Source organism: Rhinolophus hipposideros (assembly GCF_964194185.1).
Source record: "Rhinolophus hipposideros genome assembly, chromosome: 20".
Taxonomy (NCBI): domain Eukaryota; kingdom Metazoa; phylum Chordata; class Mammalia; order Chiroptera; family Rhinolophidae; genus Rhinolophus; species Rhinolophus hipposideros.
The window spans coordinates 4,852,070-4,871,386 of NC_138066.1; the positions used below are offsets into that span (position 1 = coordinate 4,852,070).

General features: G+C 41.0%; 1 protein-coding gene across 13 annotated transcripts in view; it reads right to left on the reverse strand.

Moving 5' to 3' along the window:
• The window catches only part of COX10 (cytochrome c oxidase assembly factor heme A:farnesyltransferase COX10), a 167,712-nt gene that overhangs the window by 54,682 nt on the left and 93,713 nt on the right, over positions 1 to 19,317 (reverse strand). For all 13 annotated transcript variants that reach the window (XR_013991886.1, XR_013991887.1, XR_013991888.1 and 10 more), the window contains one exon: positions 257 to 489. Coding sequence is in view for 6 of the 13 variants with exons in the window: in XM_081028059.1 (XP_080884185.1) it covers positions 257 to 489 (233 nt within the window). In the remaining 7 variants the exon portion in view is untranslated. The remainder of the gene's footprint in view (positions 1 to 256; positions 490 to 19,317) is intronic.

Sequence of the window (19,317 nt, forward strand, 5' to 3'; positions counted from 1 at the left end):
CGAAGAGAAAAGCCGGAATGTCAGAGTCGCCCTTCAGCTCTGCATTCACGCTATTTCAAACTGCCTCGTCAGCACATTTGCCAAACGAATCAATACAAAATGGAATCTAATACCCAGTCCTGCAGTTCAGAGAAGGACATGCCTCTTTGACTAGCATGCACTAATGCTTGCGTAGAAGAGGCTCAGAGCGCCTGCATTCGGCACCTATGCCATGTGTCTGTGGAGAGACACTGAGACACACACGCGAGACACTCACCAGCATCCAGGCTGCCAGTGGCTGCTGTCCAGCCCATGACGGGAGGGATGGCGCCAACAACAGCCCCGACCCATGTGTTGGCAATGCTGATCCTCTTCAACGGGGTATAACAGCAGGTGTACAGGAAGATGTTCAAGACTCCCAGGGCTCCTGTGAGTGGATTCACCCCCCAGGTCAGAAGGGCAACTCCTGGAACAGCACAGCAAGTGGCAAAGGACACAGCTAGCAATGGGCTGGAAAAGAGCAGAGGACACAGAGCAGTCACTTTCAGCGCCAGTTAACCACGCTACCTGGAATCAGAGCTGATGAAGAGGAAGTCATCCGCCTTGACGACGATGCGACCTGGAGGCAATGCTGGTTTGGCTTCTTCCCAGTTAGGGGGCATTCTCTTTACCGAAACTTAAAATAAGGAGGGATTGTGTTTGCAGGAGCTCTGGCGGATCTTGATTTTGCTGGCCAGAAGCAAAAGAGTTAAAAAGATAGCTGAGGGTAGAGTGCTCTGGGTTTGAGTATTAGTTCTATCCCTCCTGGCTGTGGGCTGTCTGGGCCTCACTTTGCTCACCTGTACAGAAGAGATGGTTGCCTGACTACCTCTTCTCACAGGCTGACTGAGACGCTGCCTGCTTTGCACAGGATTCTGTTTTATAGTCAATGCAAAGTGACAGTTACAGATAAACCACTTGGAACATGATATTGTAAGATTCGGGCAAAAACGTAGTATCTTACTGCTAGAAGTGGTTGTGCCCATTTATTTATACTTTATTTAAAAGCATCACCTAATTAGCAGTACCAGATAACAGCAGTGTGCCTCACAGTACCTACTGGTAATGAATCACAGCTCAAAACAGAACCAGCTCCATGAGATGGCAAGCCGGCAGGCGCTGGGCGGCCACACTAGTGCCCTTCCCTTCAGTTTCAGCGCCACAGCTGTTTATGGACATGGGCCTTACAAGAGGAGGTGGCACAGTGTCATAAACGCAAAGGAAAACTGTCAAATAAAACTCTACAATGGTAATGACGATTACGAGCCTGATTCTCCGCAGAGCCCACTTTTGAACAGTCGACTTCGTATAGAATCCTGTGGAAGACCTTTAGAAAGTGTAGCTTAGACCTACTAGTTCCTGATTCTATGCACTTTTGTTTATTCTTTCTTAAGAGACTGAAGGAAGTTACTGAACCCTGCTTCTCCTGTAGGAGCCATAACTATGCCTCTGAGGATGTGGTTTCCACAGCGTTCGGTGATCCCATTCTAGAGTCCACACGTGCTCAGTTGGGAAGCCAGAATCACTGGTGTGCAGCTTCTGGGGTGCTCTGATTTTGCAGTGGCCAGTTCCCCAAAGAAGACAACCTTTACCCCCCCACACCTGAGGTAATATCCTTCCATGCACAGGGCTACAGTGTTCCCAAGGCAGGAGAGAAGCCGTGTGTTTACAAAAGTGCCCCATTTAGGAAAAAGACTAACTTGTAGAATTATGACAAGGTAGAACTCAGCTGGGAATGGGGTTTAGAGAAACAAGAGAGCCCACCGGCTGAAAATACCAAGTGAAGTCTGGGAAATAGAACATGAAAGTTCCCAGCTCCCACTCTGACATGGTGACCAGAACTGACCTTTCTCCCAGGCCTGTGGTCACTCTGCCCTGGCGATAGAACCCAACAGAAGTGGAGTTTTGACAGAAAAAGAGAACATCCAAGGGGTATGTTGTCACAAGATGCTTATGAGAGAAGAACCATGAACTACGCCCAAGAGACTTCTCACTGCACGTTCAGTCCCGAGGGTGAATTTGCACCCCTCAGTCCTGGCTCCCTCTTCTAAATCTTGTGGTCAATTACGTTCACAGCCCTTACTCTGGCACGCTCCATCTTTATTCTGCCTTGTCCTTCCATCATCGCCACCCTGACGATTCCCATTTTTGAATCTGCTCAATGACTTCCCGTCTCCTCTCCTGCTGGAGCAAGCTGTATAATCACACTAACTGGCCCGTGTCACGAGGATGGCTGAACAGTGCTGGTGCTTGGCTGGAGTCCCTTCCTCAGTGATTGTTGTAACTCCTCTCCAGCCTTCTCAAGGCTCCAGATTTACTCTGGCCCCTCACACCCTCAACAGACATCCTTCCCTCTTACATAACAGCGACAAATGCCCTCATCTGTACTTCCTTACCGGTCTCCTATTTGGGAGGAAGAGGATATCTTCTCCATTTTAAAGGTAAACTCTCCACTTTGGCTTTTACTTAATCTCCTCATGAATCTGTCTTTATCTTCTATCTCCACGTCTCTTGACTTCTTGCATCCTCAGATCAATTACTTTGTTCGTATTTCCCAAGGTTCTTACTATTTCTCTTCAAACTCAAACATCCCGATGGAGTAGACTATACTCGTACACAGCTTTACTTCCTAGATCCCTTCATTTCCTATTTGCTCCCCAACTTGTATCTCTCACCACCTACTGAAACAGATTTCTCACCTGACTTCTCAATCAATATAGCATACAATGTAATTTTTCAGAGGAAAGATTAGGAAGCTGCCTCTGTGTTGTTTTGTCTCACATAAGCCCAGAAAGGAGAATTTAGATGGCTAAAAAGCAGTGCAAATATAACTGTTGTTCATGTTCTTCTGCTTCTTTCAATAATGTAGTTTATAGCTTATAAGAACAGATTTTTTTTTTCCCTTATGGGATTCTAAAAAGCTAGTTTTATTTTGGGTGGGAGAAAAATGTAGCTCATAAACATTTTTATTTTTCCTGAATTGGACCTTGTGTGAACAAAAAAAGAAGGTTGTTCATTCCTTCTCCAAGGTCTGTGGAAGCCAGTTGGATTCAAAAGTATTAGTGTTATGAAAAGCCCTTTTAGAAAAGCACACATGAATTTAATTTATTGAGATAGGCAATTTTATATAGAAGTTTAGTTTCTGACCCTTCTTGGCATCACAGAAAATCATAAGGCTTAATTTTGGTGTTTAAATCAGTGTGCTCAGGGGCACAGATGAAACTTGTGTAGGTTGACAAGGCACGTAAATGAAAATGAGGATATTTACCCAGGTAGCCATGATCATTCTCAGAGCTCAGATACCTCAAAGAACCCATTTCCCTCCTGGTGCAAGGAGCCCTGAATCGGTGAACTTCTGGGCTTTCTCATGTAAGGGGCAAAGGTATGCCAACTGTAAACCCTGTGAAGTATATTTTCCTGTGATGCTTTGTTTTTTCTAAAACATACAGAGGGTGCCAAAAAAATGTATACACATTTTAAGAAAGGAAAACTGTATTGTAATACTCGATATATACCGATAACAAAAGATGAATATAAGTCACACTGGAATTACAAGAGGTGCTCAGCGTGGTTACCGTCAGCATCCCGACATTTCTGATTACGGCAAACTACTGCTTGAGCAACGTTGACCAAAGTGTCCACTTGTATACATTTTTTGGCACCTCTGGTATATTATAAAAATAATATATACTTCAAAAAATTTGAAACTACCAAAAATCACAAAGAAGAAATTCTAAATTAGTTATTCAGGGAAACATTGGTTTATATCTTTGTAGCCTTCTTCTAATTAATATATCTATTTAAAAACATAACTGAGAACATACTGAATTGTGATTTTGTTACTTACTTTATTTCTATATATCTTAAGAATTTCCCCACATCACTAAGAATTCTGTTAGATCATCATCACTAATAGCTACACAGTGGCCTATTCTAAGGATATACTACAAGTCATTCCATCAATATACTGTTTGGACACTTAATATTTTTCCATTTCTTTAATTAGAAATAATGTTGGGGTGAATACCTTACAGACAGACTGTTGTTCACAGCACTGATCAGGATAAATTCTGAGGATAAATTCCTAGATCTGAGATTGTTAAGTAAGATGTCTCACACATTTTAGGAGTTTTGACTTGTACCATCTGTCTCTACTTCAGAGAGCTTATACTAGTTTATACTCCCACCAGCGGTATCTGAGAAAGCGGATTTTCAGAACCTGTATCAACATCTGGGTATGTCATTAAAAACAAATAAAAAATTAACAAAGTAAAACATGTTTACTCAGATTGTATTATCCTCATTTTACAGATGAGAAGCTGAGATTCAATATACTCGTAAGTAAAATAACTTGGAAACGGGACCTGTACTCAGGTTTGCTTGTTGGCTCATTTATTTAATCCAGAGTTTCCCCACTAGTACGTTGGACACACTGGTGTAACACGACTTCCTGGTCCACTGAAGGCTGGAATCTGTAGGCTGGGAGCTGACTCCTTTTAAGCTCCTTAGGTTTACCGCATTGTATAAATAGCCTAATTTCTACTGCATTCCCTGAAATGAAAACGAATGGGAAGCACCACACTTAAAAAAAAAAAAAAGGGGCAGACCTGGACTATAAGATGTTGAGTGGGACCTTGGGAGCACTTACACTGAGTGGGAGACAGTTCAATAGGCAGAACAATCCTGTGTGGAGCAGCTGAGCAAACAGGGCCATCTGGGAGCACTGCCTGGGAGTTTGTGAGTAGGGTGGGAGCACAGGAGAAAGGTTTCTAGGAAGAAGTGATGCTCAAACTGAGACCCAATAGAAGGGTGGGAGATGGACAAGAGGGCAGAGAAGGTGTTTCCGGCAGTGGGAGCAGCACGCGAGAAGGCCGAAGGTGAGAAGCATGGCACGCTCCACACACCTGGAGTGCAGCAGGAGGGGTGCGGGTCAGAGGGCAGACAGCTTAGGAAGGCCACATCCACACCCCTGAACATTGTCTTTGGGCAAATGAAGAGTCAACGAAGTTTTCTCTGTGTTTTAAACAGGGGAAGAACATGATCAGATCTGCTTTTCAGAAGGATCCCTCTGCCTGCCCTGATGGCCAGCAAAGATAGACAAGCATCCGTTCACCTCACAGTGGAAGTTCACAATAGGCATTTTCAAGGAAAAAAGAGCCACGAACACATCACAACACAATTTTTATCAAATGCTAGTTGAAAGAAAACGGCTTTCAACCTAGCTAATTCTTTAATTTACCTTCCAGATATCCCCAAATATATTGGTGGAGCGAATCAGATCAGCAGAGAGCAGCCCTCCCCTATCAATGAGTGGCTCTTTGGTAGACTGACGTGAGGGTGAGCATGGTTTGTATCTTTAGCTCTATTATTTTTGGCTCTATTTTGTCTCTCCCAAGTCTTATTTTTTTGAGGTGTTTTTTTTTGGACAATTTTGTCACATTTTACATAGCTTTGCAAGTTATCTGAAGTCTTGTTTGAAATAAGGCAGAATAAAAGAGTTAGAAAAACAAACGGTAACTACAGGATTTTGGTTAGAATCTTTGTATACAATGAAAATACATCAGTAAGAGAAACAAAGGATTCTTTTTGAAACTGTGAGTAGGAAGAGGACGAGCAAGAATAATGGTTCTGGCATAAAGAGAAAATATATCAAGTGGGTTATTTTTTAAAGTTTGATTTACCATGAAATCTTTAAACATCATGGTGATATTAAAGTTGTTTAAGTTTAGCTGTTTCAATAAAGAGATCTATTTCTGATACAGAAAAAGACTAGAAAAGCATGTTCATTTCTCTTATCAGTTAAACACAACTATGATTTTTTGGCCTTAGTACTCATAAGTCTGAGCTAAATCTGAAAGACCTGAAGGGCAATTTTGTGAATGACTGATCTCTATTATTTTAGGTCAATTACTCAATATATTCTTCCTCCTTATCGTACTGCTCAGCCCTTGATCAAAAAAACCCATCTGGCCGGCCTGGTGGCTCAGGCGGTTAGAGCTCCGTGCTCCTAACTCCGAAGGCTGCCAGTTCGATTCCCATGTGGGCCGGTGGGCTCTCAACCACAAGGTTGCCAGTTCAATTCCTCTACTCCCACCAAGGGATGGTGGGCTCCGCCCCCTGTAACTAAGATTGAACATGGCATCTTGAGCTGAGCTGCCACTGAGCTCCCGAATGGCTCAGTTGGTTGGAGCGCGGGCTCTCAACCACAAGGTTGTGGTTCGACTCCCGCAAGGGATGGTGGGCTGTGCCCCCTGCGGCTGGTGACGCGGCTGGACCTGGAGCTGGGCTGCACCCTCCACAATCAAGACTGAAAGGACAACAACTTGACTTGGAAAAACAAACAAACAAAAAAAACCCATCTGCTCTTCCCCATTCCTAGATGGGTTATGGAAAGTATCCCAAACCTAGAGAGAATGAGAGAGAGGAAGAGAGACAGACACATACACATACCCACACACCCCATCCATTCACCCACAGTTATTTCTTCTTTTATCACTTATTCTTTGTTTAAAACTTTGTTAAAAAATTTTTTCCCCCCAATGGCCTTTTGGCTCCTTTTATCATGTAAATTCCTTAGCAGGTCATTTCGATTGTAAGTGCTACTCTAAGGTCTAATTTCTAGAGGCAAGACAAGAAGAAGGAAGGCTAAGCAGGCTACCTTGTGTTTCCTTGGGCTGAGGGGAGAGGGCCGAGCTGGAACTTCCTGGCAGAACCCGTAGTGGCCCCTGGACTCAGAGTGTCAGCATCACCTAGGAACGTGCTAGGAATCCAGGTGATTTGACAGTTTGCTGAAGTCTGAGACCTACAGCTCCACCATTATAAATGTGATGCTAGTTCCACCAGGCACATGTCTGGCCAAGCCAACATGGCCGAGCCTGTGGAAGACCTCCATCTTCACTCTACCTCCAGTGCTAACTATGGCTGGCCTGGGTAGGCCACCCACTTTCAGTCGTCTTTTGATATATATTTCTTGACATATTCCAAGCAGAAAGAACACAGGGCAGCAGACTAGTTCTGTTAATCAACTAACTGAGGAACTACAGGTTTATCCCTCTACCTCTCTGCTCCATCTACCCTGATTTAGTCTAGTCATACAACTAAGAACGTTTTCGCCATTAAAAGGGTGAAATGAAGCAAGTGTGGCAAGTCTTGATAACTGTTGATTCTGGGTGATGGGTATATTGGGTTCATTGCACTATCTTTACTATTGTGTCTCTTAGAATATTGCCTAACAAAAACGTATTTTAAAAAACCTTAATATTCTTTGTTAGTATTATTATATTCTGGTTTCCATATAGTAGCATAACTAAGTATGTTGAACAGGATGCAGGTGTCTGAGCTCCAGTTCTGACTCTGATGTTAACTAGCTCTATAAAAGTGGGCAAATTATTGAACCTCTCTGGTTCTTAGTTTCCTCAACTATAATGTAATGGGTGTATTAGGGCTCTTCTATTTGGCAAGACTGAAACCCAAGCCAAACTGGCTTATGCAAAAAGGCTCAGTAACAAGACCATACGGAAGGCGGGGGTTCTATCCTGTGAGCTGTGTGATCTTGAGCAAATTCTTTAACATGTTGGCCTTAGTTTCTTCATTTGTAAAATGGTAACTACTTATTGCAGAGTTAAAAATCAAATACAATAATGTAAATAAAGCACTTAGCGGAATGCTCACTAAATAAGCACATTGTCTTCACTCGTTCATTTGTTCATTCATTCATTCAAATTTTTCAGTGCTTTCAGTCAGCCACTATGCTAAATGTGGGTATACAGCCATGAACAAAATAGACAGCAAAGTTTAGTCTAGAAAGGAAGACAGACATTAAACAAATAAACACAAGTACTATGAATTCTCAATTGTAAAATCAGCTACAAGAAAAAGAACACGTGAAATAACACAGAATTATGTATTTAAATAGGGTGGACCTATTTAAATAGAGTTGGAAGTAAGTAGGGGCTGATAAACTTGAAATAAATTGTTTCCACTGATTTATTTTTTTAAACTTAAAAAGACTTATGGATATGTATTAGAATATGAGAATATATGCAAACATACTGAAGAATGTCATTTCTTAATTATAAATTATAAATATATGGCTGTGAATTAAAAATGGCAACACTTTTTATTTTCAATTATAACTTTAAGAATTTAATTTTATCAAATTACAACAAAACAAAACAAAACCAACCATCACCAGGAAAAACTAGATTTATCACATGCAAAACATTAAAAAAAAATATTGGTGCACTTGCATATCTACAACAGTTGTTGTAACGGTCTTTATTAAGAACAGAAAAACTAATGTATCTCTGAGTGGTTCTCCCTGGAGTAAATTTATATAGGAAAGATCAGAAAAACAGGTGAATGGGATATGATAATATTGAAAAAAAATTCTAATTTTCAATAAAACAGAATAAATGTATGAATAAGAAAAACAGCACTATTTGATAGGGGAGACGATGGTGACAGAAAAAAAAATCCAGTGATTTTCTTGAACTGAAAAAATTCTTTCATATTCATTTACTCACTCACTCATATAAATAGGTTCATGGTTCATGCTGAGGGTTGAATGGTAATTTATTTCCAAACTCATATTCAAAACTGAATTACATTTTAAATTGAGATATCTTTCTACTGAGCATCAATGCATGGGATCCTTCCACTTCTGCCGAAATTTCCTGCCCAAGGCTACTGTAGAAAAGAAACTAATAGACTAGGAGTGAGGGGATGTTTGTCAACACGTTTCTATGAATTATGTATTCCTCCTTTAAAACATAATATTTCTTTGTTTACTAAACACTAATCCTTAGTGGCTCTATCAAAGTGGAATTTTCTATAAAAATTAGAAAGAAATATACAAGCTTTAATTTGATGCCTATTTATTGCATGTAATAAATGTAATTTAAATTACCTGACTCTTAAAATAACTTACTGGAGAAATGTGGCCTTTCTGTTTAAGTAATGTGTCAGAGAGGTCTATGTAATGTTATATTAAATCAAGAAAGCTTTATATTTTAAGCAGCTCTGAAGGTAATTGGTTTACACAAAAATTAATCTCATACTTCTTGGTCATTCTTCCAGAATAGATGATTTTTAAATTATGAAATAAAATTTTCTTTCTTCAAAAACAAAAGAAAACCCCAAACCTTAATCAAAACAAGGCAATTTAACTTTAATTTCCTGCATAAATCCGACATTTGAGCGTGGCGTGCATTTTGGGGAAAGTCTCTACAGATAACTGTTCTGAAAATGTCTCCCCAGAATCTCATTTAGGAGTTTTCTATTTCTGAAGAAGTCTCAAGTTACAGATACTGCAAGGTAGCAGAGGACTGATTAAACTCACAATTTAAGGAATATGTGAAGAAATGTGGACACAAAACATATTTTAAAAGAAAATTAATTAACAATGTTCGAAAAGCCATCAATTGCATAAAAAAAAAAGATGGTAACCTCCTTATAAATTGTTAAAACATATTTAAGAGAAATTCAAGAATAAACAAACTTTTTTGGCATGATTATATTCAGAAAATAAGGACTGTAGTATTATATTAGAAACACTGTTTTTTCAAGGAAAAGCACAAAGCAGGTCTGAGCTAAATGAGTTTTTAACAATCGACTGAAAGAATTTTATTCATCTAGGAGGGAGGTAAAAAAGATAAGCGGGGGGGGGGGGGGGGGGGGGGGGGGGGTGGGGGGTGGGGGGGTGGAGGCATGGGAGGAGGCGGGGAAGTTAAGATGAAACTTACCCCATTGTTGACCTCTTGAATTATGCTATATCAATGCAGTTTATAGTAAGGATAAACTATCTGTACGAAGACTGTGGAATTTTCAGAGGGGAGATTCCTACTGTTTGATCCCATCCACGAAAACCACGTTTCTAGAGCAGGGGCCCAATCGCTGTGTATTGCTCACACTGCTTGTGCCCAAGGACCACCTACTGAATTTCTCCATTGCCCCCCAGCTCCCGTGACATCTACCACATGGGAGACACACACTTTTCCTTTTTCCTGGTTGAACCAGATGGTTTAATGCTCTGACCCTTTTTAATTTATAAGATTCTATTTTAAAGAAAGCAGCTGTGTTCACCTACATACATTGCAGCTGAGTCCGGCTTCTGCACCGCCCGCTCAGGACTGGAGCCTCTGGTCAGGGCAGCGTCTGCAAACACAGACATCCATAGGGACCATGCTGGCAACACAAAGAAGGAAAGTGGGCCTATTTACAAAAGACGAGTGGTGAGGTCTGTGGGAACAGCTCTTCAGGTTTGGCTGGCAGATACCACGAGGGAAGGTGCCAAACAAGCCCAGAAAGCTGGGATTTTATGTTAAAAATTTCTATTTTTAAACATTGGCAACTGTAGGAAAGCACAGCAAGCCAAACAAAAAATGCTTCTTCGGGATTTGGCCTTTTGGATGCTGTTCCGCAATCTGGCTTAGGTGAAAGAGCTCTTCTGTGACGTGCGCGGAGCAACTTTGCCCTACAACTAACACACACACCCTTACCCCTGCACCTTGCCTTCCGATACTGCTCTCAATATTTTATGGGACCATTTCTTAGTCATCCTCTGATATTCAGCCTAGACATTAAAACCAGTCCTCTAGGAGCATTTTCCCTCCCCCTTCTCTCCTTCCTGTCGCACCCCCAAGGTGGCCTATAGGCCTTCCAGCTCACACAGCATTCCTTAATCCTCAGAGCACAGGATCTGCTGCTGGCCTTGGCTGCCCATCCCGCCACACCCTACTCCTTTTAGTGCTTCATCTCTATACCAGTCATCTTCATGTGCCCTGTATCCAAGATTGGTGCCCAAAACGGTGGGTGAAATAAACCTTTACAAACCACGCAAAAGAGAACACCATCGTAAGACATACTACCGCTCACATTACCTCAGTCAATGGGAACAGCATTTGATCACGTCAAATCTTTTCACATCATCTTATTTGCAAAGAGAAGGAAGTAAAGCGATAGGACATTAGACTAAATGACTCCGGGTCACTGGTAAAGGTGTTTGCTCCGATGATTTTTTCTCAAGTGGTTATGAGTGATCCACTTGGTTACTATATCATAGTTAACTATATTAGAATATCTGCATATTTTATGCTTATAAAAGGGGGCATGGAAACGTAAGAATCCCCTACCCCCAGGATCGCTATCAGCAAATGTTCACAACTCAGAATGCTTCAAAATAATCACAAATGCTTTCTTTTCTCTTATGACAAGGAGAGAAAGGAATGTTGTCTTTCAGAAAATCTCAGCATTCTTCTCATTCACCCACTGTGATGGCTAAGCATGATATGTACAAAAACATTTTGTTGACACTTCAGATAATAGTTCATAAGGTTGAATGATCTTATTTTAAGAACAAAGTTCTCTATGTTGGCACCACTATTATTAAGTTGAGACCAAATTTGTTCTTCCTGCCACTTCAAATGACTGGTTAACACTAGAAAAAGAAATTTCTATACTTATAAAATGTTTATGTGCTTATTACATTTGCAATATATACACACCAAGAGACTAATCATAACAATCCCCAGAAACTCTGCAGAGCTGTGGCCTGGTCTGGGCACACGTCTTCTAGGCCAGAGTGACTGGGTGATGAATAATGTTCACAGCTCCCCTGCAGCCCGCAAAACGTTTACATTTGCTTAAGTGCTTACTGGTAAAACCTTTAGTAAATTTGAAAAATGTCTCCTGTAAATCCCTATAATACTTAAGCTAAACCCTGTTCTTTAAGTTAATAATGCCAACTAAACAATCCATTCATTTCATTTTGAAAACTCAATCTTCGTCATTCATTTAAAAACCAGGTATTGGCCGACCTTCATTCCAAGTGTTTAAATTTATCCTCTCTAAATAACCTTTCCCTCTACTCTTATCGTTCTATCTCTCCTGCTTACAGCCCACACCCACAGATTACAAATTACGGATCACTCTCATCCGATCCATTACGTTGGAAAAACTAATGCTGACATGTATTATTTCCCTGTCAACATCACCATGCTGAAAAATGGATAATCAAAGGAGACGTAATCAAAATACAGATGTGTTTCAAAGTAACAAGGAAGAAGGCCCAGCCCGGGCCCCACTTCTTCAGGAAGCTTTCACTGTTCAGTCTGTCCTTGTCTGTATTTTCTTTTTCTGATCTCCCAGAGAACTTCTTGTTTGTACCACTTCATTCATTTCACTCAATACATATTTATGGGCTCCCTTGTCCAGTCTGCTAAGCATTTTGTGCATCTGGCTAATTCCCACCCCCCCCACATTATAAGCCTTTTGAGCATTATAAAAACAGAACTGACAGTGCTTGGAACATTATAGGTAATCAATACATTCTTAATGAATTGAATTAGACAAGGGAATCATTTAATTGTAAAATATATAGAAGAAACATTAAGCCTTGACATTCTTAAGAAAGACTAATTTTAATCAGGATAGACCAAAAGAAAGGCTATTACTTAAAAAAACACATGTGTAAAATGGATTAGAAATTTAAGTCTGAAGGACCTCAAGTTAGATAAAGATGGCAGATTAAAAGTGTCTGTATCCCTCTGTCCATTCTGAAAACAAAGACAACATAAAACAGAAAAATTTCAACTATGAGAGAACCAGGAAACACTCCAAATTTCCCTGCTCAATACAGGGAAGACAAAGAGATGATACACACCCGTGTACGTCTAACACAAAATATCACTCAGTGAGTATTCAATTTAAGAATCTCTACCTTAAGGTTTGACTGCAAATCACAGAAAGAATTTGACACAGTGTGAACTGGGGGTGGAGAGATGGATTGGCGCTAGAAACTTGCAAAACAGACGCTGGGCTTGAGATCCACAGCTGGCTGAGTGCAAGCTCATGTTCAGCAAGAGTGGCCCTGGAAGGAACAGCTTTAGGTAACTTCTGCCACTCCACCTGTCCCCACACCCCTTTCTGTTCACAGGGGACTGCACCGTGGATGAAGTATCTGGTCCAAGTTTGGGCCATCAAATTTTCTCTCACAAGCTTGTAGAATTGGGACAGAAGCCTCAGCTGGAAGACCTTGGGGGCTAAGGCTGAGGTTACCATGTTAATGATGAGTCAACTGAAGTGAAAGTGGGATCAGAAGAGCGAATCAGTGAGAGAAAAATGAAGTGGAAGGACAGAGAAAAGCAGAGACGAGTAGTGAGGGTGGAAGCCAAACTCTCACTGGTGAAGTGGTGAGTGGGCCACTGTTTCTAGAAGTCTGGCGATAAAAAGAGGAGAACAGAAGAACCACGTGTCCAAACAGTAAGTCAGCCAAGAAGAAAAGGACTCAGTGGGGCAGTGGGTTGGAGGAGGTACTGAGAGAGACCCCATGGAGAGTCTGAGCCGAACCCGTTTTCAGGCAAGCTGGTCTTTAGGTCTTAGAACTTGTAGACCATAAGGTAGAAACAGGGTCTCACAGGTCCTATAGGCCCCCAACAACTTCCAAAAATAGGTGTTATATTCTGGCAGCTATAATCTGCTGTGGAAAAATACTTGATCCTCCTAAGAAGAACTGAGGTGTATCTTAAGAAGAAGAACTATTGGGGACATTTGTTTTCTTTTTTGATTTTTTTAAATTAAAATTTATTGGTGTGACAGTGGTTAGTAAAGTTACATAGGTTTCCAAGTGTACAATTCTGTAATACATCATCTATATATCACATTGTGTGTTCACCAGTCAGTTCTCCTTCCATCACCATATTTTTGACCCCCTTTACCCTTTTCTACCACACCCCTTTTCCCCTTCCCCTCTGGTAACCACTAAACTTGTCTGTGAGGGGGCATTCACTTTTAACTACACCTCTTCTTATGACCCTTCCCCGTGGCCACCCTAAAACTATTAAATCCATTTTATCCAATTATCCAATGTTGCAAGTAGCTACAGAGCTTCATTAAGCGAAAGGAGTTCAAGGAAACTAGGTACTTACGTGATAAGGGGTGAAAAGAAGTTACTAGTGAGGATATGAAAATGGCAGAGAAACAGAAGGCTCAGGTGTCAAAGACAAACCACTTCTTGCTGTTGCCTGTGACAAGTTCCATTTACCCCTCATGCATGGATGCCTTACGTGGCAACGTGGTGGCCATGCTTACATGCAGCTTCAGGGGAACAGATGCCGTGGTTTGGCTCCAAGCTAACAGGAATAAACTCTGTGCTGAGGAGCCAGGACAAGAGGTGAAACCAGTGCCATGCTGACCCTCGGGGGCACTCAGTTCTCTCCAGACGTCCTCAGATGCAGGTGCTGGAGCAAATGGTGCCTGCACACTGCGACTCCAGGTTTATCCACGAGCACCTGGGATGCATCCGGAGCAATGTGAGGCAGTCTCCTCCAATGCACCAAGCGGCCACCAGCCATTAAAGACCCTGATAAACAATTCTACCACAAAGGCCCCAGAGCTGAAGGAAAAAGCTGAAAGCCATGGGGTCAAGTGTTTCCCCAGGAATTACATTTAGTAAATAGAAGCTGCAAAGGGATGTTTCTGTTGACCATCTGCAATTATCGCAAGGCCACAGTGCTCTGCAGAATAGACAACCAGAATAACTAATAACTTCTGTGTCCCTGCAAGACTTAGGATGAATTTAAACACATCAGCTTAATATAAAGTCTTTTCTTTTCAACAGTGAGGAAAACCGAAAAAGCAGTACTTTCCCTAACAGTTAATAAGGGAGACAATCTTTTCCTTCCTTCCTTTCCTTTTTTTTTTTTAACTGTGATACCTTAGACATACAGAATTGGCATTTTATGTAGATAATAAAGACATAATTGAAAGTACTGTCCTCTGAATTCTCCTTGGGAAAATGAAACGAATTAAAATGTCATTTCATAGATTTTATTCTCATTAAATGGTATTTTATTTGTAAAGATTTTCCCCTTTGATTCTCAAAAAAAAAAAAAAAAATTACAGAAAATTTCCATTGCCTAAAATATAAAGGGTATGTCTGTATTATAACTGACTATTTCAAACACAGTCAATGATTTTACTATCGTGTTTCCCCGAAAATAAGACCGAGCCGGACCATCAGCTCTAATGAATCTTTTGGAGCAAAAATTAATGTAAGACTCGGTCTCATTTTATTATAAGACTGGGTATAATATAATATAATATAATACAATATAATATAATACAACATAGTACAATATAATTAATATAATATAATATACTGGGTCTTATACTAATTTTTGATCCAAAAAATCCATTAGAGCTGATGTTCCAGCTAGGGCTTATTTTTGGGGAAACACAGTATTCCTTATTTATTAAACATATCCAATATCATTTTCTCTGTATTCTGAAACAATACAGACCAACGGCGGCAGCCCCGTAAAGGAAAGACAGGGAGCGGATGCAGGCTCATCTTCAAACACAGTGGAGCTGCGGCCTACTGAGTGTATTTAGGTCAGCCCTAAGGCGAAAGTATATTATAGTCAAAACTAGCCTGCAAAATCCCCTGAAGTTATCCATAAAGAACATGCCAAGTTATGTGTGTACAATCCCAGAAAAAATAACTATGTCCACTAATGTTTGAGAATCACTGAGTTAAGTTAAATGGGGGAACAAAAGAAAAGTGTATTGCAATGACTGGGCATTCATACCATGGTGCCTGAGGATGACTCTTAGCAGAGGAGAGAGGGAGAACTTTAACAGGGGTTTTGTTGCCCTGCAGGGTTTACTCCATTCCGTTCTGAGGCTGAGCATCGGCAACCTGACTAAATGTGCATTTTGCTCTGGTGGTTGTGAAGGTTCCATTGGATAGTGGGGCTGCTACTTCTCAGGGGTTAGGTTCTCACGTCTCCTTCGCTACACTATCCTAAATGAGTTATGTGGCACCTGTACACAGAGCTGCAGAATTTAAGAAAGGTGGAGATACACGCACAATAGACAGCTACTCCTTAAGGGGCAAGTCAAAGTTGTAGACGATAGAAAAGGGGAGAAGGCAGATAGAAGTGAACAGTAGGAGCAAGGGCAGAGAGGCAGGGATGGGCAGGGTTTTTGTGTGGGAGACGAATGATCCACAGGACAGAGGGAAAAGGCTTTGAAAAGCAGACACAATTTAATTGAACTTGTAGACAATGGTGGCCAGTCTCAATTCTGAATTGAGCAACAGCAAAATTTCACCTCCACCGTGAGTACCTCACCCCTAGGCCTGTAACAGATCTCTCTGGCTCACTCTTGCGATCCTACAGTCCATTCTGAGGAACACACAATCTTTGTCTTGGAAAAACTCATGACATAACAAAGAGGCACAAGGAAACAGACAGTAACTATAATGTGCTAAGCAGTGTACTGTGACGGAGGTCTGCACAAGGGACATCAAGACAAAACACCTGACACCACCTCACTGCCGTATAGAAATAGTTATCCCTTCCAGAGGAAGTAAGCTTAGCATAAAACCTACCCATGAGTGAAAGGGCAAGGTGGGCACACCTTACAGAGAGAGAGAAAGCATGGCACTTTAGTGAAAAACATCAGCAGTTCCACTAAGTTACAATATAGTAACATAAAAGGATGAGAGAAAAAAGGCGAACATAGTGGGGGATGAGGCTGTAAGAACTGGGAAGGACCAGACCCTGAAGGGCCTTGTATGACACAGTGAATAATGAAAACAAATATTATATATATAAAAAAAAAGTTAGAATACCCCAAAAGTTTAAAGACAGAAAGCGATGTGACCTTTTAAGGAAAACCTATCTGCCAGCTGAGTGGAAGATAGATGGAAAGAGGGTTAGAGAAAACGGAGAGAAACTAGTTGGGATGCTGTCTGTTTTAATAATCCATGCAAAAGTGATGACAGTCTGAAACGAAAGCAGTGGGGTGAGACAGCAAAGGTTCCAGGGTAATTCAGGAGGCTGAAAAGTCACAATTTGTTGGATAATCAGATGAAGGGAATAAAAGCAAAAGAAAGTCTAGAATATTTACAGGTCCCTGACTGTGGAATGTAAATTAACAGGTATATAATAAAAAAGACAGTTTGGGAGAAAAAATGATGAATTGGAGTATATAACAGGGGTGCCAAAAAATGTATACACATTTTAAGAGATGCTATCTACATATTACTTTTTGAAGTTGAATTGAATTTCAGTAGCAATGTGTAGTATGACGCTCACTCAAATCAAATGAACGCTAGCGTCACCACGCGACAGGCAGGACAAAGAAAATGGCGGAAGCACAGTTGTTTGAGGAGCGCAAGACCATTTTGAAGTGGTATTTGAAATTCGAGAACATTCTCCCAACTTAACTCCCCTTGACTTCTACCTATGGGGGACCTTAAAGGATGTGGTGTACCATAGAAAACCGGCTACCACTGGCGGTACTTCGGGAAGAAATTGAAGCATGTGCAGCAATACAAGTGGACACTTTGGTCAAAGTTGCTCAAGCTGGAGTTCACCATAATCAGAAGTGTCTGGACGCTGATGGTAACTACTTTGAGCACCTCTTGTAATTGCAGAAGTCAAATGTGACTTGTATTCATCTTTTGTTATCAGTACATATTGAATATTACAATTTTAATATAGTTTTTTCCTTTCTTAAAATGTGTACACATTTTTTTTGGCACCCTCTGTACTTATTGACTCTGTGATGCCTAGAGGTGCACCCCAAAGGAGATTTTCCAAGAGTCCAGGCTCAGGAGAGGGAGCTGGGCAGGAGGCACAGACGGTGCAGAGTGTAGTATTTGCAGGAGAGTGAGATGAGAAGAAGGTGAGTGACCACCAGCACAGGAGCCAGAAGCGGAGGAAGAGTCTGGAAAGGAACAACAGCTCGAGTGGCTCAGTTCTCACTCATCTTTGGTTCTCAGCTTTGAGACTTCAGTCCCTCTGATAAGTTCCCCCTGGCCTCCTCAGTTTGGATTACGTTGTCCTGTTTGCACTCCTACACCACCCAGGCACGCCCCTCCCTCAGCACTTACCACCGCCCTGTGGTGTCTAGCACAGTGCCTGGCTGGGTGGGGCATTAAAAAAATACATTTGCTGAGCGAACGGCATCTGTGCTAGTTTTCTTACACATGTGAGCTGCCTGCCATCTCCTCAATGGATTCTAAGAGAATGGAGACCATGCCATTTGCCTGTTTGTAACCTTAGCAACTAGCACACTTCTCCATAGGGACAACTTTCCCCATAAACATGTCCTGATGATGATAATATGAATGAAGGATTCAAGAACCTGCCACTGTCTACTTTCCACTGAGTGGTTTACCAACTAAGCATGATAATGGAAACATATAACCTTCACTTTCTAAGTTCTCTTATTTACCAAATGTTTTGCTTCCTTTGCCCTACTTCCTTTGCCTTAAAACTAACCTGAATTTCATTTTTTATGTTATTCCCTGCTAAGTATTGAAATATTTATTTTAAAGCAAATTTTGAAAACAGATACAAGTTCTACAAACAAATCTACATTTCTCTAATGTTTTAAGCCCGCTCCCCAACAATGAACTTTTATTTACATGAGTTTATTGACCTTACTGTCATCCCCATAACCACATTGTGAGCTGAACAAGGTTGGAATTATGGTCCCTACCTGTGAGGACGTGCTGCTGTGGAAAGAATAATTCAAGGAGTTGACCACGCTTAGAGTCAGTCAAGATGACATTTTCACTAGACTATGATTACCAAAGGAAGACTATCTGAAGACTGAGATGTTTTCTATTCCATACAGTTTTCTAAAAATTGCTAATTAACTTTCTCCAGCCACCAAATTAAAACTGGCTACACTGATATGACTGTCGGATAAGAGGGTAAACTTCTCTGATATTTACCTTCATTTCATGACTTTAAGTCCTCGGCTTCGACGTAAGTGGGTTTACTCACCTTCAATGTGAGCTCCTGATATGTGACATAGGAATTCTAAGGTGCGTTGCCAGAGAATAAAAGGGAGCTCTAAGCTCAAGTTCGTCCTCGAAACAATCATTCAGAGCCTTGACATTTTTGCCAGAAATGTCCAAACAAGTCAGTTGACCTAGTTCAACTGACTTGTAAGAAAACATAAAGATATTGAGTGTCATTTTTAAAATGCTATTTAAAGAGGTCTGTATTACAGTTTCTACCTACAAACTAATTTAGATACATCATACTTTCCATGTATGTGTTTTTTTCCTCTTCTAGGCAAAATAAGCAATTGGAATGTGTATCAAATAGCCTTAAAAATAAGGAAATCCTGTGAACATTACAATCATCACCATCATTCCCTTTATATCTGATGCCACATAGTTATCATTCACACTGGACACTGTTGAGAGTGAGAGGGGACACCATCACTAATTCTGCTGGGACAACACATGTACACCAGGACTGTCCTGGGCAAACGCCG